The sequence below is a fragment of the Cucurbita maxima genome, unplaced genomic scaffold (assembly GCF_002738345.1).
Source record: "Cucurbita maxima cultivar Rimu unplaced genomic scaffold, Cmax_1.0 Cma_Scf00006, whole genome shotgun sequence".
Taxonomy (NCBI): Eukaryota; Viridiplantae; Streptophyta; class Magnoliopsida; order Cucurbitales; family Cucurbitaceae; genus Cucurbita; species Cucurbita maxima.
In genome coordinates, this window is record NW_019272022.1 from 759,896 (window position 1) to 786,874 (window position 26,979).

Genomic DNA, 26,979 nt, shown 5'->3' on the forward strand with positions numbered 1-26,979 from the left:
TCTCTTTTGTATAAGAAACAATTTCATTGATGTATGAAAGTCACAAAATGGATGTTAAATCCATGGTGATTACAAAAGGCCTCCCAATTGGTTAAGAGGGAGACATGGCTATAAGGGAGAAAAAATATTAGACAATTTATACCATAAAATAGCATTGTAAATAACCAGATCAAAGAACCTAGCATGAGATTGTCCCTATCTAGGGAGACCCTTTGATTTCACTCATTCCAAAGAATCCAAAAAAATAGCCCAATAATATTCTTCCATAGCAAAGCCTTTACATCCTTGAAGGGGTGACGCAAGCTGTATGGAGAAATCATTTACCTCACAAGGGAAAGTTAAATACCAAACAAGGGCTTTGAGAACTCTATTCCAGAGTTGCAAGCATAAGGGCAGTGAATTTAAAGATGGTCCGTGACTCATCATTTTCTTTGCACATAGGGCACCAGCTTAGGAACAAAGCCAAACAAGGCATCCTTTTTTGAAGGTTTTCTTTGGAACTGATGGTTTTGTGTGCAACTTCCCAAAGGAGAACTTTTACCTTTTTTGGGTGCCTTTCTTTCCAGTTTTCTTGGACCAATGTAGGATCCAAGATAGCCGTTTTTCCACATATCAGACAACAAGGATTTTGTGAAGGATCCATCCACACTAGGGAGCCATTTAGTTTAAGGAAATTATTCCATTGCTTCCATCTGGTATTAGAAGTAAGCAGTTTGTTGTGATTGTGGCAATTATGTAAAATAATTCATGAAGATTATTTTTTGAAACACAAGAATTAGGGAACAGATCAAAGAGAACTGCTTTAAAGAAATTTTTGCAGCATCAATGTCCAGATATCGTGTTAATTTAGGTGACTAAGATTATCTCTTTTGATCATGTGGGATGAAAACATATTGAATATTCTGGAATTCATAAGAGATAGAAATTATTCCATTGCTTCCATCTTGTATTGAAAGTAAGAAGTTTGTTGTGATTATGATGATTATTTTTTAAATAATTCATGAAGACTATTTCTTGGAACACAAGAGGATTAGGGGGCAGCTCAAAGAGAGCAGATTTAAGGAATTTTTTGCAGCATCAATGTCCAGATATGGTGTTAATTTAGGATCCGAAGATTGCCTCTTTTGATCAACGCTTGATAAAATGTTTATGGAGCTCTAGCGATGTGAGATGGGTTAATAATGTGTATTCACGGGGAAGGTCAAGAGGTCTTTTAATTATGTGGGATGAAAAGATACTGAATATTCTGGAATCCATTCAAGGTGGATATACTTTACCAGTAAGAGTTCCTTTTCAACAATAGGAATGTTGGATTGCTGCCTTCAACCAGTGTGAAGATTGATAAAATTTTGAGATCATTGTCCAGGGAAGGTAATGAAGGAAGCAAAGTAAATCATTTGGTTAGATGGAGTTTTGTTTCAAAGACATTAAAGTCCGTGGATGTCAATTTCAAAATTTTGGCAGAATTTGATTCACTTGCTCACTTTAATTTGATCAATGGAATGAAGATTCAGTTTTGGGAAGATCACTGGTTGAATAATTCTGTTTTAAAGACTTGTTTTCCTCGGTTGTACGCTATTTCATCTTCTCCTAGTGCCTCTGTTTCAACATTTTGCTATATCTATAATGATTCTTGACTTTTGAAAGATGAGATGCGCTGATTTCAGACTCGATTACTAGACACTTATGTTACAAGTCTTGATACAAACAAAGATTCTAGAGGTTGGCCAATTGATTCTTCAGGTATTTTCACGGTGAAATCTTTAAATAATCGTCTTATATCCTCTTCACATTTAGAGAAAGAGTTATATTCAACCTTATGGTAGTCCAAGAGTCCTAAGAGAATTAATATTCTTTTGTGGATAATGCTTAATGGGAATCTTAATAGATGTTTTGCAAAAGAAGAATCCAGCTCACTGTTTATTAATTTCTCTCATGCAAAATTTGGTTGGTTGAAGCTGACCCCACTTTTCAATTTACACTGGGTTTTTTATAATTATTTTCGCTTCAATATCTCCCAACTTATATATGGTCCAGCACTTCTGAATTCTACGGCCAAGCTATTGTGGGTTAATGTGGTTAAAGTTTTTCTATCAGAATTATGGCTAGAACGAAATCAAAGAATTTTTCAAGGAAAACAGCTTCCCTGGCATGATAGATTTGAATCAACTCGTGTCAAGACCTCTTCTTGCTGTTATTTGACAAAGTTGTTCGTAGGATTTTTGCTTCAGGACATACTTACCAGAGTTACTCTACAACCAACGCAACTAATTAAATATACTTCAATAGAATGAGCCCAATACAATATTAATTTCACGCTACATATTGGATATATATGATCAGAAAATCCAAATGCCATGAGAAAGCACTGCTTACCTGTATGTTTAAATAATGCCACACAGGATCTGATTCAGGCTCCAGCTCCAGTAATAGTCTCACGGTGTTTTCAAGCTACATGAAATATCATAAGAAAAATTAACTACCCTAAAAAATGAAAAAGAATAGGATACAAGAGTTTACACATAAATGAGAACATTGCAAAAACATCAATTGGTCTATTCAATTACAACATACAAAAAGAACGAGCCACAACTTATTGCCTAATGTTGGAAGGAATTAAGATAGAAGAATAGGTATTTTAAAGACCGCTACTAAAAATGTTAACATATTTCAACAAAGTTGACAAAAATTTTGAAAGCAGGCATCAAAATAAACAAATAAATTTGAAGATCCTAAGATATTGGCTGGACAAGTGTTGACTTCCTCGGTAGATTGGGAGGTTTATTGATTCTTTGGAATGAAAATAATGTCAAGATGCATGAAGTACTAAAAGGTGGATATTCCTTAGCAATCAGAATCTCCTATGCTGGCTAAAATGAGTATGGATTTCAAATATGTATGTGGATATTCCTTTGCCGGCTTTGGGGTGGATTTCTAAGAAAGCATTTTTTGCAGGAGCTCAGATCCCTTAATGGGGTTCAAAGAAGTTTGAAAGGTGACAAAGTTTGGTTGCTCGATTCTTCAGCTTCTTTTCTGTGAAACTAATGTTTCAAGAGCTCACTAATAGTTCTCCAACGTCCTCTTCACTGTTTGGAAATCTACTACTCCTAGGAAAATAAGCCTTTTCACTTGGGTTTCTCTCCACAGTAGTCTCAACGCTTCAGTAAGGCTTCAAAGAAGGCCCCTTCCATGACATTATCTCCCTCAATTCGTGATTTTCCTTTTGTGCATGTTGAACTCTGATGATAAGAACCACCCCGTATTCTACTGTCCTTGTGCATTTCATTAATAGTGTGCTTTTTTTAATCTTTTAATATGTGCCGAGTTATTTGGTTTGAATTCATGTTCAAACATTAAACATCTCCTTTGTGGTCCACCTCTTCCAACAAAAACAAAGATTGGATTAATGCTTACAAGGTAATTCTTTGGAAAGAAACCAAAGAATATCCTAAAATAAGTTTCTTGATTGAGAAAAACGCTTTGAACTAATCAAGATCGAAGTTTCTTGTTGGTGTTCTCTATTTCAAGTTTTTTTTTTAGGTCTATTCACTTTCTGATACTTTCAAATTTGGAGGGCTTTTCTATAGTTTTGTTCTCTTGTTTTCCCCTTTATTTTTGCTTCCTTCTTTCTTTGTCTTCGTAGAATATGCACTTTTGTACATCTTTTAATTTTACAATCATTAACAAGAAGTCTTGCTTCATGCTCAAAAAATTTTAGAAAAGACAGGCTATAGCTGTCTGATTACTTTGCAAAATTACCCCCCCGGATTGTACTAAGTTGACCCATGGATTATACTGACTACAAATTTTCGCAGGTTTCTTTGACCCACGGTTTCTTTTCAAAAAAAAAAAAAAAAGTCAATCAATACACATTTGTGTACATTCTAATGTTTATCATGCATATCCTCCATATCCAACCATCTGAATAACACTCGCACAGCTAATAATAATCTTTGCAGTTTCAATTATAGAAATACATGCATTAATCATTACAACTTAAAACTGCTCAGTTGGCAAATTAAATAACCATTTCTAAGGAGAAAAAAGTAACAAAAAGGAGCATCACGTTCTCTAATGTATAAAACTACCAGTTAAAAAGTAAAACTCTCACCAGTAATCATTATGACGGAATCAATCTAACTGAACTAATATGAAGGGAAGTTAAGAGCTGACAAAGATGCAAGCATCACTTCTTTTCTTGTATGTGAAGTTATCTGGAATATATTTCCATAAAGAAACTTGCAGCAAGACTAAATACTAAAAAATAGAGCCGACTCTTTCATTTGTGAGAAATAACTGTTGCTCCCAGCAGACTATACAGATGATGGCAGCCAAAAAGGCATCAGAACGATACTCAAAAGTTTCTATCATGTAGAGGATCAAGTAAAAATTATGAAAATGGTTGAAAAGAAAGCTCACGTTTGTCAAATCTGTTTGTGGGTCCTCCATTGTATTGTAAAGTGTGCCTTTGAACTCATGCATCACTTTTTCAACCTCCTCAAGAACTTTTTTCAAAATTCCCACCTGAAACCAACACGTAGCAATGAGAGTATTTAATTATCATCCAACAAATCATCAAAATCTGACTACATAAACCAAATACATTGTCTCTAACCTAAAAGTTATACATTAGATCTTGGCAATCATACGATGTTATGTATCAGATATTGGCAAATGATACCAAGAAACAAAGAATTGAATGTAACCATACAAAATAACTGGACTAAGGCTAGAGTATTCCCATATTCATACCGATGTTAGTGTCTAAGCATTTCCTTATATATGGAGAGAAATTTGCAAGGAGTAGCATCAGGAAAGTGAGGAAAATTAACACCCTTTTGAGTAAATTTTCACGGGTTGAACAATGTAACGAGTCTATGCTGAAAATTTCATTTGTCAGTTCTATCCGAGATTGCCAGGCAAGCATGGTCCAGTGCAAAAATTCTCAACATCATGGGTTATATCATTTTGTTTGTTTGACAGTTCAAACTTTTAGGTGCTTGGATGATACACAACGTTTCCAACATCCTGAAACTGAAATACCTTTCACTAGAACCCTTTCCATAAGTTATCGTTACCGTAATGATGTTACATGTTATTATGGAAATACAGAATTGATAAATACAGAATATCTCAGGATAGAGCATGTCCAGTAATTTTGCCACTGTCATATATAAAACAAATTGCAGGATACAAATTTTCAATATTCATTCAAGCAAAGAACTTCATTAAATGTAGAAAAAATACATAACCATATATAGGATATACATCCAGCACAATTGGCTAAAGAAAGCAAAAGGAGTTATCCAAAAAAAAGATTAGACGTTATAAGTATTATTCACTCAGCATTGAACATGAAAACCACTTTTGCAGAGAGGCAGAATATGTTTGCAAAATTTGACATGATTTGGACAAGAGCATGAAGAACAGAGGAACTTATGTACACAAAGCTTTGAAGGAAGGCAAAGCATTAAGCTTCCAACTATGCAAAAGTAGATTTAGAAAACACATCTGATGACAGTTGATAGAAACTTAAGAGTGGCTTCAGCCCCAATATCAAAATAAGTGCTCCCTTCATGCATTGTAGCAAGACATCAGGTAAACAAAATATGAGAAGTTATAAAACTGAAGTTTACGTGAGATGGCAGAGCAATTGACTTTGCTTTTTTGTATTCTCGAACTGCCAGATCATATTCACCCTTACTAATGCTGCTGCGAATGGTACTTGGTAAGTTAAAAAGCGTTCTGAACCTTTGTAGCATTCCTTGGACTGATCTGATCTTTTCAGCTTGTGCCTAACAAAAACAACTTTATATAATCCATTTCCAATCAAGAGTTCAAAACTTCAAAATCCCTTGCTCAGTTTGAAACTACACTGACCTGTCTCTCAAACAGAGACTGAAAAGCCCGATTTGCTTGCTTACTTACTCCTTGAATACAATTATACAAATGTAAAGTTCCAGAACCTTCAGGATCTTCTTCAATTCGTCTCAACTTCGACTCAATATCTAAGAAATAAAAACATTGCCATCATGACCAAAAGAAAATGCACATTCATGTCAGAAGATGAAACTGTAAAAAGCTGAATAAAACAAGAAGAAAAAACAAATTTGAGAAAATATTAACTCAGTAGCCAATAACCATATTTAGCTGAAGATAAACATGATAAGTGATTGTTGCACACCATCAATTGTGGTCTTGCATGATACAAAGCAGTCAAAATTGTTTTTGACTAATTGTTTTCTTTGCTGGGTCCGGCCTTTAAGGTCAGTTTTTAAAGCAAAAGCGCCTTTCTCCAAGTCTGCCGCACTTGTGTTTTGGTGTATCCGAGAAATGAAAATCTTCGCATCGAACCGTTCAGATAAATACAGTAACTTCTCTGCCAACATGCATACAAAAAATGTGTCAGCATCAATTGCAACAAGGGGTAGACTGAAGTATCAAACTTATGCAACCACCAAGAATATCAAGTGTGAATGCACAACAACATCTTAATCTAGTTGTGATCTTATAATAATATTATGTAGCACTTACAAGAACCAAAAGTAAGAGAACTCAACAATCCATTTTCAGTTGGAGCAAAGATAGATATGAAGTCTGGGGGCAACCAGGAAAGAAGCAGTTTTTTTAGACTCATCCTACTTTGTATGGTTTTAAAGCCCCCCGAAGTCCGTCTTTCAAGCTGTTTTCAACAGTTTTATTTTTTTGACTTAATCTAGGACATGTTGGAGGAATTCTAGGAAATTTCGAATTTATAGAAGACCCAAATCGAGCTCGAGAAGTCAACAACCAAGTAAGTAGCAACATGAATTATTTCTCAAGCAAGACTTACCCCAGGGCCTGTTACAAAGGAAATTTGACACGCAATTAGCACAAGGTTGAGGTTAGACTTTGGAAAACGAAAACATAGAGCTAAGCATGTTCGAAAAAACCTACATTATGGCCCCAAGGGGATTAGGTATACACCCTAGGGTAGGAGTGTATAGGGTTTGGGTACATATGAGCCTTATACTGTTAGCATAGACCACATGTCATCATAGTGCCTAACGTTAAGGTTAGTATATGAGCACATAACTTAAGAAATTGTCACAAGGATGAAGTCCGATGAAAGCTTACAAGTTGGTTGCTGACCAAGTATTTTTATACTCTTTGTTGCTATTTTTTGTTTATTTTTTCAGACGGAGCATAGACTACTGTCGATGGCAGGAGCGTATAGAGCCGTGCGGCTGTAGGAGGGACCACTAGATCGAGTTTTTTCCTTTTATGTTGCTTTCAATATTATTTTAATGTTATTTACCTCAAAACTCGTGCTATTTTGTAACTGCTTTTTATGTTGACTCCATGGACATGATTTTGTACCTTTAAATGCTTTATAACATATCTACTATTGTGCTTGAATTTTAAATTCATTGCATCTCCCGCTTTTACAAAATTGAATAAAAAAAATTATCGTCCTTTCTAGGTTGAATTTACGCGACAATCTATGATTCGAGGTATCAAAAAGTTAATCTAAGAACTTCTAATATTTTTGGATTTAGAAGATTCAAGATGCATGTTTTTTTTCTAAACAACAAACTTTTCATTGATAAAATCAAAAGATACAAGAGTTGTCTTTATGCTTAATGCTTCTTTCTAACAATTAACAAACTTTTCATATATGAAATAAAAAGATACAAAAATGATCAAGGGAAACAAACTCCTCGTGAGAGTGATAAAGAAGAAAAATAAAAGGACAAGGAATCAATAAGAGAGAATGAAAGTCTCCCAATTCATGCATATATTGCTAGGAGACTAATCATTAAACAGAGTAAAAAGGATTATGTAGCTTTAGAGATGACTTCACCAAAACACTCCAACTAAACTCTAGCTTCAGTTAAATCAAATTAGAAAGAGTTACCAGCTTCGGTTAAATCAAATTAGAAAAAGTTGCCTTTATGCTCGATAGGAAGCAGACTAATTCCAACTTTATTAATGTTCCTTCAAAAAGTAATATCAAACCCAAGGGCAAATAGTTTTTTTTTTTTTTTTATAGAAGAGACAATTTATGCTAAGTGCTTTGTACACTATTTTCTGTAAGGAAAACTTCACATTTTTTGGGTGATTTCCTTTCCATATCGTCTCTTTGCTAGTGTGTGGGGTTATGGCTTCTACCTGTTCCTCACATCCATCATCAAAGATTTTGTGTAGAAGACCTCTTTGACACTAGGAAGCCATTTCAATGAGTCTGCTTCTTGGGACAGAACAATTTGGGCAAGGTAAGGCTTAATTCAACCTATTTCGTAGCTTTGTTATCTTTTAGGTTCCTATTGATCCCAAATTTCTTTAACATCTTTTCATGTTTCTTTGAGCGTGACCGTCTGACAATGAGAGAGCCTATACAAAAGAGAACACTGCAAAGCTAGCATGAAATCCAAGGATCAATCCAAGATGTGTTTTTTCCATCACCCACTCTATAGCAAATATGGCTGGTGATGAGGTTTTGGTGCTATTTTATGAACTTCCATCGCCACTTTGCAAAAGGTGTAGGATCAATTTATACATGATGTAGGAGTCTATTTAGCCTTTATAAGATTCCTCCACAGGGTAGTGCCCTCGTAGTAATATCTCCAAACCTATTTGGCAAGGATAGCTCTATTCTTCTCCCTCATTGAATATAGGTCAAGACCTCCCTTGTCTAACGTGAGGTTTATGGTATTCCATCGAACAAAATGTGTGTCATCTTTCCACAAACAGTTTCTAAATAAACTTTCTATTCTTGTAACCACTTTGTGAGGCATTCTGTATAGAGACATGTAGTAAGTAGGAGGGTTGGACAATGTGGCTTGTATTAGTGCGAGACTTCCGCCATTGGAAGTGAAGTGTGAGGACCATGTTGATAATTTTCTTTCTATTTTTTCAATAATGATCTACCAAAAGGAGAAAGATTTGAGACTCCTATTTAGGGACAATCTCAGGTACATATTCGGCCATTCATCCTTTTTACCACCATATTTGTTGGCAAAGTCATCGATATCCTATGTGTTAACAAATGTTATCTGTTCCCCGATAATCGTGAAAGGGAGAACCCTTTGAGGCATTTCAATAGCACCTTTGTTATAACTTTATAAAGTTCAGTCATAAGATTTATCAGGCGAAAGTCAGCAACAAAGCAAGCATCCATTTTCTTTTAGATCAAATAGATATAAGTTTCATTTAAATTTCCTTCGATAATTCCATTCTAGAAAAATCCTGGAACACTCTCCTACATTACTAAAATTTTCAATGAGACCTTCAGTAGCTAGAAATCTATCAATGAGTGTCAAAGTGGGTGAAGATTTGTTGTTCAATCAAGTATAAAGACTATTACTGTGGAAGAGATCAATGAGTTCAACTTCTCTTATGAAATTATTGAAATGTCTCATCCCTCTAGTGGCTTTTCCGCAAGGTTTTTCATGTGCCCACCGGGCTATTGAAGTCACTGACCATAAGCCAATTTTCTGTGCAAAGGCAAAAGAGGTCCTATAATTCCTGCCAGAATAAGGGGTTTTTTTTTCGTATCTGCAAAGGCCATGGATCCTTGATATCCAAAAGCAGCAAACGTCAGTCAAAAAAATTTGTGTGGTTAAGGTGTACAAACCTTTGGTGGCTTCAGAGATGATTAGAGTCTGGTCATTCCTCATCACTAAGATTCTCCAATGTTCTTGAGGCATCCAATGACGTCTGATCAATATGTCTAGCACTCCAAAGGATTTAACAATCCAACAATCAATCAAATTCAATTTCGTTTCTTGAATTACGATCATAAGGTTTTGATGAGGGCTCTCTTCTGCTAGTTTTCCAAGCTTTTGACATTCCAAGAGATGATAATCATAAAAGGCTTTGGTCATCTGATTGGGACTCGTTGGATTTATCATAATTGATGTTCGAGAGGAGGCAAGCAATTTTTCCTAGTTAGTTCACTCTATCTTGGTTGTAGTGAGTTCTTTTTTTTTTTTCTTTTCCAAATGGAATGTCCAATGCAAATGTGGTGTTCTTTTAGCTATAGTGACTGAATTTAGATGGTTGTTAGTGGTGTGAATATTGTCGAGATCAGGTGACTTCTTATGCCTAGCGATGGGGCAGAGAGATTTGGCAACCCAAGGTACAGGATGGAGGACTGTGTTGAGGGGAGAGGACTGGATGCATAATCGTTGTTGGAGGCTTGGCAAGAGCCAAAGGTGGAGAATTTTGTTCGGGGACAAGCAAGGTTTTTTGGTTTTTAATGGTGATGGCACGATGTCACAATTTGTGGATCATAGGGTGGGTGCATTTCAAAAGTGGAGGAGGTGATGCCATGGGACTTTTCCTGAGAGAGTGGGGGATGAGGGATTCATAACACTTCCTGTAATTGCAATTGGTTTTCCATTGACCACACTCTTTTGAACTTCCATGCTCGTACCTTAGCCCAAATTCCAATAATCAACTACAGGATACCCAGCAACAAAAACAGGTTTAAGAAACCACAAAATCAAAAAAGGCCCTGTTGACGAACGGATAGCAATACTTGCAAGCATGAGGTGACTGAACAATGGCAAATGTGGTCGACAATAAGCCCTGTTCGGAACCCCTACTAAAAAAAACTCTATTTGGAATCCCTACCATAGCAAATATGGCCGGACAAGGAATCACCCCAAGGGAAAGTAAGATTCGGATTACCTTGTTGATTGAATATCTCATGACAAAATCACTGGTTTGAGATTCAAATCACTCCACAAGCAAGATCAATCATGTCAAACTTGAATGATTCTAAACATGCAACCTAAACTACATAGAATTGCAAAAAGAAACTTAACCCTTGGCTAAAGAAAAGCACAAATGCTCTTTTCATTACATTTTCCAAGTCTCCTTACAAAGATAGCATACATGGCTTTGTATAGCCTCAAAATGAAACCCTTAACCTTAAGAGCTGTAACTTTCATATTTTATGACCATAATTGGCCATAATTAGCCACTATGTAACTGTAATTTTAATTTAAATTGAAATCTTAAAATAAATTAAAGAAACACCATAACTTTATATTATCATCCACCCAAAATTTGTAACCATTCAAGAATAAATGAAGCTTGATTCTTCTTTAATGTGGCATGAATTGCAACATCTTGTGATAATTTAAACAACATTTTCTTCACATTTTCCTTGAAGTTTATCTTGCATGATTGATGTCTTGTTCATATCATGGTCAATGCTTACTAGTTGGTGATTGAATATGCTTTATTCTATTAAAAAAATGTGAGTCACACTGGGGCTGCCAAAAAATTACACAAACACGGAAATTTGCTACAAACGAACTGTTGTGCTTGGGAGACTATCGAGTGTCATGGCTCGCAGCTAGAAAAGGCTGCATTGTTGATTTCACCATGTTAAAAAATGGCTCTATTTGCATGGGTCTCTATTGGCCAAAAGTTGTTTGTTGGGCAGTGGTCAGGGTAGATCGTTAGGCATCTAGGGGAGAGCACAAACATGAAATGGCTGGAGCTGCAACTGAGAAAACAAGAAGGGGAGAAAGCCATTCTCTAATTTCAATTAGACACCTGATAGATCTCCGACCAAGAGAGAGTGGAATGTGTCGTGGTGTCAAGAAAAGCAACCAAAAAAGCTGCTACGACTCAGCAGAAGCTATGTTTGCATGGGTCTTTATTGGCTGAAAGTTGGTTATTGGTTAATGGTTGTTGCTTGGTCGGGACTCATGTTATTACCTCTCTGTAGGAACTTCTGTAAGTATACTATTACAGCTAATAGTGACTATCATCAACTCAAATGAATATTTTGCAAGTAGTTTGAGTAGTTGGGAGGATGTGAACCTTGAATAGAAATGTTAAGTCAATGGGGCATTATCAATTGAGCTATCACTAAGGATTACAAAAAAAAAAAAATGAAAACAAATTCATTGATTGAAGTAGTTTCCAATAATGATCAGAGAAGGAATGCAATATTTTTCCTCAATAAAATATGTCCTTATTCGAGAAAATAAAAAACCAAAAAAACAAGTTCAACAGGCACCTATACACCAAAACCAATAAAGAAGATATACCTCGTAGGGTACCATCAATGTAATCTTTCTCAGACCTAGAAGGAGAATTCTCGGATTCCTCTGTGATCAATCTTAATGATTTACTGTCTATTACTCTGTAAACCAACACAAACCCAAATTAGCAGGAATGACATTTATATCAGCATTCTATAATTTTTTCTTTTATTAACAAGGAACAAAAATTTTCATTTTTTTTATAATGAAGAACCGAACTTTCATTGAGAAAAAAAAAATTAATGAATACAAGAGCATTCAAAAAAAAAAAAAGAACAAAAAAAACCAAGCCAAATACTCTATGCCTAAAGAAAGGGAATTCAATCAAGTAAAATAAAACATAGAGTATAGTTACCCTTCATCGCCGACACCCAAAGAGAAACATAAAACCTAACTCAGGACCACACATTCTAGGATCCCTCTCAACCCTTTTGAAGGCCTATTATTTTTCTTCCCTCACATAATCCCATCAAAAAACAGCACACTATCTGACAGACAAAGTTTTGGAAGAGAGAACCATGAAGATTCCAACAAGAGAGACTGATCCAACCACCTTCAAAGTTGTTAAACACCACAAAGAAATATTGAAAACAAACCCTCCAATCAAATGAGAAACCTGCAACATACTCAATGTAACACTCTGGGAAAAAAAAATATATATATATATCTATTTAAGCAGCATGCAACCCTAGGAGTCGGCTTCATTCTCATTCTCATAGGCTCGGCAACACGTCTCCCTTATCCTTCATTTCTCTCCTTCCCCAATCTCCCTCTCGTTTTTTTAGCCTCCTTCACGAATATCTCTTGTGTCTCTCACTAATTCTCTCATTTTTTATCGCCTCATGCCCCCATCTCCCCTCCTCCGCGGTCTCCATCCAATTTCATCCATGTCTGAGCATGAATGACTATTGTAAGATTGAGCATTCAGCATGGGTGTTCGTACGATTGATTGCCGTTTTTGTGATTCGTCTAGCAAGTTCACAACTTCTTGCAAGGCTTTGCTTCTCTCATACGCTCTCATCTTTACCAGCGCCATCCCTATTTTCTTCTCCTTCATGTCATCGGCATATTCTCCGATGTAACTTTCCTAATGCCGTTCGACCTGGACAGAAGCTAGGGCACCGATGATGGCTAGGTAGGGTTTGTTTCCAGTAAGATTTGTGTTTGATTTTGGGTGAGATTTGAGTTGACCAATAATGTTTTGACACTGTTTCATAATAACCATAGCATTTGGAGCTTGAATCTACGAAATTGGATCAAAATTGAAGCCAAATACCAGCAAGGTTTCAAGCTGATCTGTTAAAATTTTGTAGGGTCGAATTTGTTCTATGTTCAATCAGATCCTTGAATAATGCTGAATTAAACTCTGACATTTGAAGCCTCGTTTGTGTAGACTTGAACGTGCTATCTAAGGTTAAGGTTGGCATTTGGTGAGGAATCTTTTGGATGACTCTTTTGGTCACTCTTGGGTAGCTAGCAGTCCTAGAGAATTTGATTTTTTAATTTTGGATTCCTTAGGTGCTTAATTGTTACTGAAACTTGTTCAAATTGGACAATGATACTTTTTTAGGAGAAGCTAGTTTTACCTGAAACTCTCTTAAGGTTACGATTGGATCAACTCCTTGAAATCCTTGGTAAGAAGTACAACATATTTCGAATGCATGTTTGGCTGGTTGTATGTGATTTGATGTTATTAGGTGATCTGTTTAGAATATACTATGATTTCATTACGTATGTGGTTTGTTTAATTATAGTCAAGCTTTCTGTGTAGAGGGGTCTCATTGCACAATGAATTGGTGGTGCATCTTATGGTTTTCACCATATTTAAAGGGTCTCAAGTAAATGTATGTCACTGCCAAATTTATGAGAATGTTAGTGACATTTACATTCCCCTACATGTTATGTATGTTTCCTTGTATGTTTTCATGAGGCATTATGCTAGAAAATGGTTGATTCTGCTAGAAGGTCGCCAAGTTGTAATGTTTTATTGGGATCCCAAGTTTTGTTTTCTTATCATGAAATTTTGATCAGTTAGTTACGTTTTAAATACTCTCTTTTGTTTTACTTGAGATTCTGCTTGTTTCCAACAGTCCATGTCATGCACGCCTAGGGTGCATTTTAAAATGTCAGGTCGTTACTTGGAAACTTAAGAAACAACCTCAATAATATCTAAAAAGTCCTTTGAAGCCCTATATACGTTGTGTCGATAACTAATGATAGAAGAAATTCCCTAGAAGTAGGGGGAGGAAATGAATCCCTATTTCACCTAGATCTTTTTAGGGGCCAACAAGGTGGATTATCACTAAAATCCAAAACAAAATAAAAAATAAATATAAACTCTTCCACCTTGTAGAAAATATTAAAAGCTTAAGCTCGTTTACCATCCAAAAAAGGCATAGATTTGTAGGTTTAATACAACTCCCAGAATATGTCGGATACCAAGTGGAATTTCCTAGTTCCATTCTCAAAATGTTGGGAATGGGAAGTAAATGTAAGCATACTTCAAAGAGGGATTTTCCATTTTCAACATCCGAAAGACAGCAGCCACAACACAACCATTGTTTTATTTTGAAGTAACAATAGTTTCATTAAGGATAAAGTACTAAAAAATGAGATATCCACCCGAACCACATAAGAGGTTGCAAAAACACACTGGGAAATGCAAAAGTTAATTTAAAGAAAAAGGGCACTTATGGTTTGGTGCACGGAATATTATTGCAAGGATGTGATAAATTAAGCCTCCAGGAAGTAGAATAATTACTAGCATCACCAAAAAAATAACAAAAGTCTTGTTGTAAACGTTATTACAAAATAAAGTTTATGACAGGAGTAGTGATAAGATCATGAAGCAATTACAAAATCAAAGCCAGAAATAAACTTACCCCAACCCAAGTGGATCTATATATTCCATACCACGAGGCATCGACGGCAAATTGCTGAGTCCCGGTCTACCGACTGCAGATACCTTTCGGTCGAACTTCTGAGGAGCGGGAGCTGTTCTTGTCTCCCGCATTTCACGTACTCTTCTAGCGAGCTGTGAAAAAAAATAGTATTTATCCTCAATTGCTGATTGGTTTATAGATAGATATTGGGAAGTCTTTGGGCGGGGAGGGTAATAAACGATGGATAAAACTTGAAGGCAGCCCTCTAAAGGCTTAAACTACTGGTAACTGAATCACCATTTCAGAAAATGTGACAAACCAAATAACGCAAGCCATCTAAATATACTTCACAAAATAGTTTAACGAAGAGGAGGAACATGAAAAGCAATAACTCTCCTAAAACAACAAAAACATGAAGAGAAGACCGTATAAGTGGAAAACATTGACGTAAATTCTAAAATGAAGATATAGAAGAACCTCGTCTTCATCAACGTGCTTCCAGCAATGAGGCTCCTCGCCGTCCCAGCCCGGATCATCGTCCCTTCCAGAGGACCTAACCGCCCTACCACCGCGTCCTCCACCGGCGGACGCTCGTTGATCTTTCGTGGAATCCTCATCGCCACTGGAAATGCTCAGCATCTCGACCTCCGAATCGTCATCATCGTCGACAACCGTCCGACCACCCTTAGGCTGCGCATTACTGCCACTGGTTTTAGAAGCAGGTTTCCGGTGCTGAGACGGCGGTTGGACGTAATTAGCAACGGGCTTGCGAGAATTAGGGAGATAATTGACATCGCGCTGTTCTTGCTCCTTGAGAGCCATCTGCAGCAGCTCGTCCTCGTCGCTGTCGCTCGACATTTTTGGCTGATTCTGATTCTGAAGCGACGGGAGATTGAGAATTGAGAATAGATCTGAGAATCAGTGGTAAAAGACTCAAATCAATTGAAATTTGGGAACTGAGAATTGAATATGAACAGCAACTGAAAGTGAGAAAAAATGGAAGAGATGAAAACGAAGCACCCATACCACCGGGGGGACACGTGGCTATACACGTATTTGTAAATAAATACCCTCATTAATTGGTATTAATGAAAAATACAAAATAGTTTTCTTTTTTTTACCTAAATTATAAATTATTTGAGTTTAAAAAAATAAGTTCAAACCATCCCTTATAAAACGATAACTAGTTTTTTAATTATATCAAGGCAATATATTATAAAAGGTAAAATTTTAAAAATAAAAAATGTGAACATATCAACAATAATTTGTTGTAGTATGGTTTTTAGTCAAGATTGAAAACGAAGATGATTAAAATTACGATCGAAAATAGTAATAGTTTTGATTGTAGATTGATGTCTCGGAGAATCTTTTTGCCCACATCCTCGATTAATTTCTTTATAAAATTTAATCAAATTTAGTGATTCCTTTGTATGGATGCATAAATTTTTGCCCACTCTCTTTGCTTTCTCTCAAAAATGGAATCCTCTTATGAACCACAAATTACTTGGTTGAGTTCTTCCACATAGTGTCAAGGAATCGAAGCTATAAATAGGAAGTAGACTTCATTTCCCACAAGAGAGTGATTCAGTCAAACAAGAATTTCATTCTCAAACGTCTATCAGCATCTTCACTACACCATACCAATTGAGGCTTTGCACAACCTCAATGTTCCAAATTTAGTCTCTAAAACTGAAAGTTTTGAGTTGTTTCAGCGCTCCCTTGAGTCCTCTGACTCCACTCCTACAGCATTCACAGCCACTAATCGTGGTCGCACCCATGAAAGTCACTCTGTTTCCTTTATCAATCAGCGAGGTCGTTCTTATTCTCACAAAAACAACTCTTCTAATCGAGGACGAACCCACTCAAGTCAGGGTCGTCGACCACCTCATTGCCAAATATGCCGCAAAGAGAGCCATTATGCTGACCGCTGCAACCAACGGTATGTTCGACCTGATTCTTCTCATGCTCACCTTGCTGAAGCCTTTAACACGTCATGTTCTATTGCTAAACCCGATGCTGCTGAGTGGTTTCTGGACACTGGAGCTTCGGCCCATATGACTGTCGACCCATCAATTCTAGATCAGTCTAAAAATTACACGAGTAAAGACTCTGTGATCGTAGGAAACGGTGCATCCCTACCCATTACCGACACCGGTACTCTTTCTCCTATTCCAAATATTCACTTATTAGATGTCTTGGTTGTCCCTCACCTCACTAAAAATCTTCTTTCCATAAGTAAATTAACGTCTGATTTTCCTCTCTCCGTTACATTTACTAATAATCTTATTACTATCCAGAATCATCAAACAGGAAGGGTGGTGGCAACCGGTAAAAGAGATGGAGGGCTCTATGTGCTGGAGCGCGGCAACTCTGCTTTTATTTCAGCCCTTAAAAACAAATCTTTACGTGCTTCATATGATTTATGGCATGCTCGTCTGGGTCATGTGAATCATTCTGTTATTTCTTTTTTAAATAAAAAAGGTCATCTTTCTCTTACGTCTTTATTGCCTTCTCCATCATTATGTAATATTTGTCAGCTTGCGAAAAGTCATCGATTGCCTTATTCTCGCAATGAACGTAGGTCGTCTCATGTGTTAGATCTTATTCATTGTGATCTTTGGGGTCCTTCTCCCGTCAAATCAAATTCGGGTTTTCTTTATTATGCTATTTTTATTGATGATTATTCTCGATTCACTTGGTTTTACCCTTTAAAATTAAAATCTGATTTTTTTTTATATTTTTCTTCAATTTCAAAAATTTGTGGAAAATCAATATTCTTCTCATATCAAGGTATTTCAAAGTGATGGTGGTACCGAATTTACTAGTACTTGTTTCAAAACTCATTTACGTAATTCTGCATCCACCATCAACTCTCTTGTCCATATACACCTGCTCAAAATGGTCGTGTTGAGAGAAAACATCATCATGTGACTGAGACTGGCTTGGCCCTTCTCGTTCACTCTCATCTTTCTCCTCGTTTTTGGGTTGACGCCTTCAGCACTGCAGCTTATATTATCAACCGGTTGCCTACTCCACTTCTTGGAGGTAAGTCACCCTTTGAACTCCTTTATGGCTACACTCCACATTATGACAATTTTCATCCATTTGGTTGTCGTGTTTATCCTTATTTGCGTGATTATATGCCTAACAAGCTTTATCCCCGCCGCATTCCTTGTATTTTTTTGGGTTATAGTCCTGTTCATAAAGGGTTCCGCTGTCTTGATCCCGCCACCACTAAGCTATATATCACCTGCCATGCTCAATTTGATGAAACTCACTTTCCTGCTATCCCTAGCTCCCAAGCCCAACCTCTTTCCACTATTCCTATTTCAAATTTCTTGGAACCACATCTTCATCATATTGATTCATCCCCCTCTACCACTTCATCACCGCACATTCCTCAATCCAGTTCATCCCCGTGTGATATTTGTTCTGACCTTGTAGATGAGTCTGTGCAGGTTGATACTTCTCTTGCAGGTTCCACTTTGCCACCCTCGACTTCTAATTCGACCTCTATTGAACCTCCTGTTGATTTCTCTTCTTTGGGCACTCATCCTATGATCACACGCGCCAAAACTGGTATATTCAAGACTCGTCATCCAGCAAATCTTGGTATGTTGGGCTCATCTGGACTTCTCTCTGCTCTTCTTGCATCCACTGAGCCAAAAGGATTCAAATCTGCGGCTAAGAATCCTGCTTGGGTGGCTGCCATGGATGAAGAAATTCGAGCGTTACAACAAAATGATACTTGGACTTTGGTTCCTCGCCCTGCCAACACCAACATCGTGGGCTCTAAATGGGTGTTTCGTATTAAATATTTTCTCGATGGATCCGTCGAGCGTTTCAAGGCTCGTCTCGTTGCCAAAGGTTATTCTCAGGTTCCTGGTCTTGACTACACTGACACTTTCAGTCCGGTTGTCAAAGCTACCACTGTCCGTGTTGTGCTTTCTATTGCAGTCACAAATAAATGGCCTCTTCGACAACTTGATGTCAAGAATGCTTTTCTCAATGGAACGCTTATTGAACGTGTTCATATGGAACAACCTCCTGGTATGTTGATCCTCGATTTCCTATGCATGTTTGTCTATTAAAGAAAGCTCTCTATGGCTTAAAGCAAGCTCCTCGTGCTTGGTTTCAGCGTTTTAGCTCATTTCTTCTCACACTTGGGTTTTCTTGCAGTCGCGCTGACACGCCCCTTTTTGTCTTTCATCAGCAATCTAACCTTATCTATTTGCTTCTTTATGTTGATGACATTATTGTTACCGGCAACAACTCATCTCTTATTAATAGCTTTACTCGCAAGCTTCATTCTGAGTTTGCTACCAAAGATTTGGGTTCTCTCAGTTACTTTCTTGGTCTTGAAGCTTCACCCACTCTTGATGGTCTCTTTATCAGTCAGTTAAAATATGCTCGAGATATTCTTACTTGTGCTCAGTTGCTCGATAGCAAACCAGTTCACACTCCCATGGTTGTTTCTCAACACCTGACTGCTGATGGTTCTCCTTTCTCTGATCCTACTCTCTACAGATCTCTTGTTGGCGCCCTTCAGTACTTGACTATTACGCGTTCAGATATTGCCTATGCTGTCAATTCTGTCAGTCAATTCTTGCATGCCCCTACTGCAGATCACTTTCTTGCTGTCAAACGTATTCTTCGCTATGTCAAAGGAACACTCCACTTTGGTCTTACCTTTCGTCCATCCACTGTTCCTAGTACGCTAGTCGCTTATTCGGATGCTGACTAGGTTGGTTGTCCCGATACTCGTCGTTCTACATCCGGCTATTCTATTTATCTTGGTAACAATCTCATTTCTTGGAGTGCCAAAAAGCAACCTACTGTATCACGCTCCAGCTGTGAATCTGAGTATCGTGCTCTTGCCACAACTGCTGCTAAACTTCTTTGGGTTACGCATCTTTTGCATGACCTCAAGGTCCCTATTTCACAGCAGCCCTTACTCTTATGTGACAACAAAAGTGCTATTTTTTTGAGCTCTAATCCTGTTTCTCACAAGCGGGCCAAACATGTTGAACTAGATTATCATTTCCTTCGAGAACTTGTTATCGCTGGCAAACTTCGCACACAATATGTACCCTCTCATCTCCAAGTTGCTGACATCTTCACAAAGAGTATTTCTCGACCTCTCTTTGAATTTTTCAGATCCAAGCTTCATGTTCGTTCAAATCCGACGCTCAGCTTGCGGGGGGTGTTAAGGATAGTTGACCGTTCATTATAAGGCAAATATTTAGATATTTGCCTTACATTACGGGTTACCATATTTTCTCTTTTATTAAATGCAAATATATTGTATTCATTTATTATTCTTTTCTTTGATCGTTATTTCCTTATTATTTGTAATTTACCTTATTTCTGTATTCTGTAAATGATTATAAATAAGAGAACTCTCACCACCATTTGGGTGTGGTGGATTAATCAAACATTCACAGACCCCCTGTGTGCTGGTTAGTTACTGAGTCATCCTATGTGGCTCCACGTCCCCCGCTCAGGGACGGGTTTCTACGGCCCAGAAGTTCTGTTCAGAAGACCCCTTAGCTATCACCACTAGGGTTGGACACTTGTCACACTTCCCTATCCATATCTGCAAACCTCAACGATCACCGTACCGAAGCTCTGTCTCGACGGTACGGTATCGGAGGAGAGAGGGAAGTAGAGGTTCTGATGACACTATCTACACTGTTCAACTCTAGCGGGCTGCCTATAGTTACTGTGGTGACCTATTATTCTTTCTAGGATGAAACTTGGTGGCTTAGACTTGGATTCATGTATCTCTAGGATTCTCATGTCTAGTCTCACAAACCTATCGGGTTTGGAATTCTGGGCTCTGGATCCTTCGGTAATCATTTCACGGGCCTAATTGCACAGTATTCTAGAGGTCCCCCAATCTAGGGTCTCATCTAGCCTACTTAGTCACAAGCACCCTAATCTAAGTTCGTAATTTCTTCCTATTCATCAAGAAAGATACACAAGAAATCATCATGCATAAGAGTTAACACGCAGCAGTTTATGCAATATTCACAAACATGCTCAACGGGAAGATAACGTCCATCTTTACCCAGAGCGCAGATTTCACAAGTTTCTCATCCTCCTCATGCATACATACTTTATTAGAATCTCAATAAAACAGATTTAATAAACATTTCATGTCAAGCTTTCCTTAATCATTTCATTTTCGCAGTTTCCATAGTAACATACTAGGTCCGGCTAGCTAAGTTAATGGGTGGCTGCATGCATGCTTGTTCCTAGCGGTTCCTACAAGTACTACTCGTGGGAATCCAAATAGCTACTTGGTTGATGCGTGTCTTCCCGAGTTCGAGTTTTCTTGACGGAATGGGTTCCAACAATTCTGGAATTTCCTTGACAGGTCCTAATTTACATAATAATAGGGTCAGCATCAAAATCAAGTCGGAAAACAAGCAAACAGAGACCGAACGGAAAGAAAAACAGTGGCTCATGCGCCCACACGCGCTTCACACGCGCCCTGGAAGTTTCCACGCGCAATTCCTACGCACGCGTGCCAACACGCGCCTTCCCGAGCAGGCGCGGTTCGGGCCGGCCGAATCCGCGTGCTTGACGTGTGTCCGCTGTCGAGTGAGGGAGCGCCTCACCAGCCGTGATCGACATGTGTCGATCACCGGTTCCACCGCGCTCCTCCCCACGCCGGCCAACGCGTGGCGGCGTCTCCACCCTCTCTCCTGCTTTTCTTTTTTTCCATTTTCCAGGCCTCTTTCACGTTTCGATCTATTTTCTTCCGATTTTTTTATCTTCCAATCCATAATCCGATTCAACAAATTTTCTACCCGAACCTTTAGATCTCATATTCTACTCCTTCGAAATAGTTTTCTTATATTTTTCTGATAATCACAGATCTTAATATTTGAGTTCGAATTCGGAGAAAAACACGAGTTTTTACCGAAAATCCTGTTTCTTTAAACTTCGATTCGAACACCAATCTTGGCCGCCTTCACTCCAGAACTTAACCAGGTAATGTTGTTGAGGGTAAGAGTCTAATGATCAACACAAAACGTCACTATCACATGAAAATCTTGATGACTTCTCAATCTAGACACTTGTGAACTAACCTGAAGTTCTTAAACGTTTTGACGAAATAGGAAGGTGCGATTCGTGAGAGCACCTTGCCTCGGACTATTGACGGTTTAGATTGGGGACTTGGATCTCCGGCATCGGTTTTGATCCGATCTCCTCCACCTTCCTCAAAAGCCCTAATCTTCTTTCCCTCTTCTTTCTTCTCTTTTTCTCCCCTCTTTTTTCTCTTTTCCGAATTATGACTCAACCAAATCAGACCCCTCAAGTAATAAGAGCAAAATGATTAGTTTGCCCCTATTGTGACCTTTTTTTTTTTTTAAAACTCGGGTGCTACAGATAGACAAGTTCCTCACCAACTGTATCACACTCTAACTATCTGTATAAAGAATCATGTCGTGCTACTTCTTGTCCAGTTATTCTAGATAGTTTGTCATCCATATCATTTCTTTCTAGCTTCAGCTATTGCTATGTACTTGGCCTTAGTAGATGAAGAGTAATGCATTTCTGAAGCCTAGACATCCTATCATTCATGGCGTGCTTCCACGTGGTTATATCCTCCAACTGTAGAATATCATCAAAGAGCTTTAGTTCTCCTTCATCAGTCAGCAACAAATAGTGTAATGAAGGTACATACCTCTTTGGTACTCTGATAACTCTGGATGATATTTTTAACACATGTTCAAGTGTCATTCGCTCTATCTCTAGTTCCTCAACGTTAGTCTTTCCTTGAATATCTGTTACAACATCACTAAATGAATTTTTCTGCAACTCCCACTTGTTTCATTGTCCTAGAACCTTTTTCTCTCTGTTCTTGTACATGACATTTTCATCAAAAGTCACGTCACAATGTCTCAGGATTCTCTTGTTCTTAACATCTCAAAACTTGTACCCAAACATGTTAGAATCATAGCTTATGAGGTAGCACTTCACAAGCTCAGCATCAAGCTTGTCACTCTTCTTTGGATAACACGAACATATGTAGTACAACCAAAAGTTCTCAAGTGAGAGTACTTGAGTTTTTTTCCTTTCCATACTTCTTCTAACAACTTGAACTCCAAGGGTATTGAGGGTCCTCTATTGATCAAGTCGACTTCTGTATTTATAGCATCGACCCAGAATGTATTTGACAATCCAAAATAAATCTTTATACTCTCTTCCCACTTATTCAATGTTTTGTTCATCTTTTCAGCAACACCATTTTGTCATGTTTTATCAAGAACCATCCTTATTAATCTAATTCCCTCAGCTACACAAAATGCTTCGAATTCAGACTTGTCATACTCTCCTTCATTGTCAGACCTCAGACATTTGATCTTCAAGTCAATGTGATTTACAACTTCAGCTACCACTTTTTCAAGGTGGCAAACACATCTGACTTGTGTTTCAGGGATCCACACCTTCCTATTGAAATCATCGATGAAGGTGACGTAGAACTTTGACCCGCCAAGTGATGAAACTAGAGAGGGTCTCCAAACGTCTGTATGGACCATGCCTAATCGCATTTTCTTCAATTCTCTAGAAGCCTTTATGAAGCTAACTCGTTTCTGTTTGCTCAAAACGCAGTTCTCACAAAGACCCATATCAACTGATTCCAAACCTTATAAAGCTTCTTTTTGCAGTCAGCATCTTCATTCCAATTATATATCCAAGTATATTATGGCATAGACTTGAATTTGAAGCACTCTTAGCAACAACAACCATGTTCATACACCCTATAGTGGTGTATAAGGTTCGAGATTTTATGCCACGAGCTACCACCATAACACCCTTCACAATTTTCCATGAACTCTTTCCAAACTCTATTGCATAACCTGTATTGTCCAACTAACTAATAGAGATCAGGTTTTTCTTGAAACTAAGAATATATCTACATTCTTTAATTTTCACGGATTTCCTGTGAGAGTTTTTATGCAGCTCCTTCCATCTCCAAAGCTTTATTGTCGGCAAGACATGTCTTCTCGAAATTTTCAGACTTGAAATTTCGGAACTCTTTACTTGGAGACATGAAAAGGTGCACTTGAATCCAAAATCTAGGATTCAATCAAACTATCAACACTGAGGATTAAAGCATCCCCAATGTCTATTCTGTGGCATCAGGTGACGTGTAATACGTTGTGTCCGATCAAGCCAGGCCTAGAGGATACGTATACGAGCCCGCCTGGTGGGCTCATGTGAGCGTACGTGGGCCGTGTGTGGAGAAGTATCATACATCCAACCATGTTCGAAAAAGAAAAGAGCCCAAGGCTATGTAAAGTTTATGAAAGATAGGTCTCACTCATGTTGTGCATGTGTTTGCATATCTAACCCCAAGAGTGGGGTGACTTATTGAGCATTTAATAAAATACTCAAGCCACGTGCTACCAAAAATTTTCAGGTAAAGGCAAGGCTCCCATTCACGGTTGATGGAATGTTGTGAAGACTATGAAAGTTGATATGAGGGCATCATAGGGTAGCAGATGTTTTAATTGGGTTTTAAATTTATAAAAACATTTTAAATTCCATGGACGAGCATAATCAATTCAAAACTTGAAATTCGACTTAAGGTAACTATAAATCTAGTTCCAAAATTAAAAACTAAAAACGTGTAATCATTCTTTTAAAACTAAACGTTAATAATTAAATTAAGACGCCACTATAAATATTAATGAAATTATTTAAATAACAGAAATTTAAAAGGAAAACACAAAGGAAGTACACACTTGACCAAGATTCTTCTTCTCGCCGTTCCCGTCCAGTGTGAACGTCGATGCCTCCTTCCTAACGGTATTCTCTTAAACTCCATCTAACCATCTATGCCTTTCTTCACAACAATTCAAATTAGGGCTTAAAGAATATTGTGGATCTTTGAATTGCGTTCGAATTTGTCTTGGAATTTTATGCTCTCGTTCTTCAGTATTACGTACCTTTTATAATACAAGTACCGATTTGTGTAATGTGAAGATGATAAGTTTCTCGAGTGTTGACACTTTACTGTTATGCCTATAGGTCTTACGATTGGTTATTCTTGCATCGAGATTTAGGCTTCTGGTTTATTTGATGACATACTAGCAACTTTTCCTCTCTTCTTCTCCATTTTCATTTTACAATTACTGTAACGCCCCCTAATTTTCATAACCTAATTAAAGACGTTGACCCATGCACGCTTAATCATAAATGTGAAAATTTATAAAAACATTTTAAATTCAAAGCCATGGACCATATTATGTCCCATACTATCTTTCATAGTCTCCTCAGTATCCATCGTCGACCGTGCATGAGAGCGTTTGATAAGATAAGGATCCACTACAAGGGGAGTAAGATTCGGATTACCTTGTTGATCGAAAATCTTAAGGCAAGAACATTGTTTGAGATTCGAATCACTCCACAAGCAAGATCGATCACGTCTAGCTTGAATGATTCATGTTGATCAAATATCTCAAGGCAAGAACACTTGTTTGAGATTCGAATCACTCCACAAGCAAGATTGATCATGTCGAGCTTGAATGATTCTACATGCAACCTAAACTACATAGAATTGCAAAGAAACTTAGCTATTGGCTAAATAAGAGTACAAATGCTTCTTTTACTCTATTTTCCAAGTCTACTTACAAATACAACATACATGGCTTTATATAGCCTAAAAAATGTAACTACTAAGGGCATTCCAAGAGTTGTTACATTCATACTTAATCCATAATTAACCATTATGTAATTGTAACCTAAAGTAAATAAAAACTCTTAAAATACATTAATGAAATACAATAACTCTAAATTGTAATCCACCCAAAATTTATTACATGAAACTTCATTCTTCTTCAATGTGGCATGAATTGAAATATCTTTTGATAATTTCAACAATATTTTCTTCACATCTTCATCGAAGCATATTGTATGAATGATGTCCCTTGGTTCATATCATTCTCCACTTCTTCAAGAGGATTCGTCCTCGAATCTATTTGTGAAACTTTGCTGCAAGAAATAAGTAATGGAAATACAAAGGACTTCACAACACTCTCTCACGAGTATATTCTCAAGGAATTTTTAGGCCACTCTTTTTACACTCGTTTACACAAATGAAGCTCTCATTCTCACCTCTCAAAATTTTAAATAGAGCAAATATTGAATTTTGAACTTTGGGTAGATTAAAAACTAAAAAGATAAAAATAAATAAAAATCAAATTGAGAAGAAACGCAAAGGAAACATATACCCGATCTTGAGCCTGAAGCTCTGATATCAAATGATAAGATAAGGAACCACTACAAGGGGAGTAAGATTCAGATTACCTAGTTGATCGAATATCTCAAGGCAAGAATATTGTTTTAGATTCGAATCACTCCACAAGCAAGATCAATCATGTCTAACTTGAATGATTCTTGTTGATCAAATATCTCAAACACTTGTTTGAGATTCGAATCACTCCACAAGCAAGATTGATGTCTTTTGGTTCATATGAGCGTTGCCTTTACCTAAAAAGTAGGGTAGCACATGGCTTGAGTATTTTATGAAATACTCATCAAGTCACCTACTGTTGGGGCTAGGCATACAATACACATAGAACACATGCAAATCAAGTGCAGTCACACCACTGTTGGGATTAGGCATATAATACATATACAGAACACATGCAAATCAAGTGCAGTCACACCACTGTTGGGATTAGGCATATAATACATATACAGAACACATGCAAATCACGTGCTACACACACATGCAATAACATGAGGGGGACCTGTCTTCCATTACCTTACATGGCCTTACGCCCTTGCTTTATCTGTTGGAAAATAAACTTAAATGGTTTTTCTTTTTTTAATTAAGTCAAATCTATTTAATTATGAGGGCATAATTATCTCAGGTAGGGAGAGCAAATAGGGGATAAATTTACTGAACGAAAGTAAATGGATGAAAAAAACAGTGGGTAGTTAAAGCCAAATTTGGCTCACGAAATGCCATAAAAAGGCCACATGTATTCAATGTAATAAAGTAGAGAGAAATAACAATAAGAAAGAGAAGA

General features: G+C 37.4%; 1 protein-coding gene across 1 annotated transcript in view; it reads right to left on the reverse strand.

Annotated features, from left to right (window-relative positions):
* Positions 1–15,901, reverse strand: part of LOC111480512 (exocyst complex component SEC5A-like) — a 30,464-nt gene extending 14,563 nt beyond the window's left edge. The window contains exons 1-8 of the mRNA XM_023125595.1: positions 15,404–15,901; positions 14,927–15,078; positions 12,051–12,145; positions 6,185–6,379; positions 5,881–6,008; positions 5,637–5,795; positions 4,420–4,524; positions 2,377–2,451 (exon numbers count right to left, since the gene is read on the reverse strand). Coding sequence (XP_022981363.1) covers positions 2,377–2,451; positions 4,420–4,524; positions 5,637–5,795; positions 5,881–6,008; positions 6,185–6,379; positions 12,051–12,145; positions 14,927–15,078; positions 15,404–15,784 — 1,290 coding nt within the window. The 5' untranslated portion in view covers positions 15,785–15,901. The remainder of the gene's footprint in view (positions 1–2,376; positions 2,452–4,419; positions 4,525–5,636; positions 5,796–5,880; positions 6,009–6,184; positions 6,380–12,050; positions 12,146–14,926; positions 15,079–15,403) is intronic.
* Positions 15,902–26,979: the final 11,078 nt, after the last annotated feature.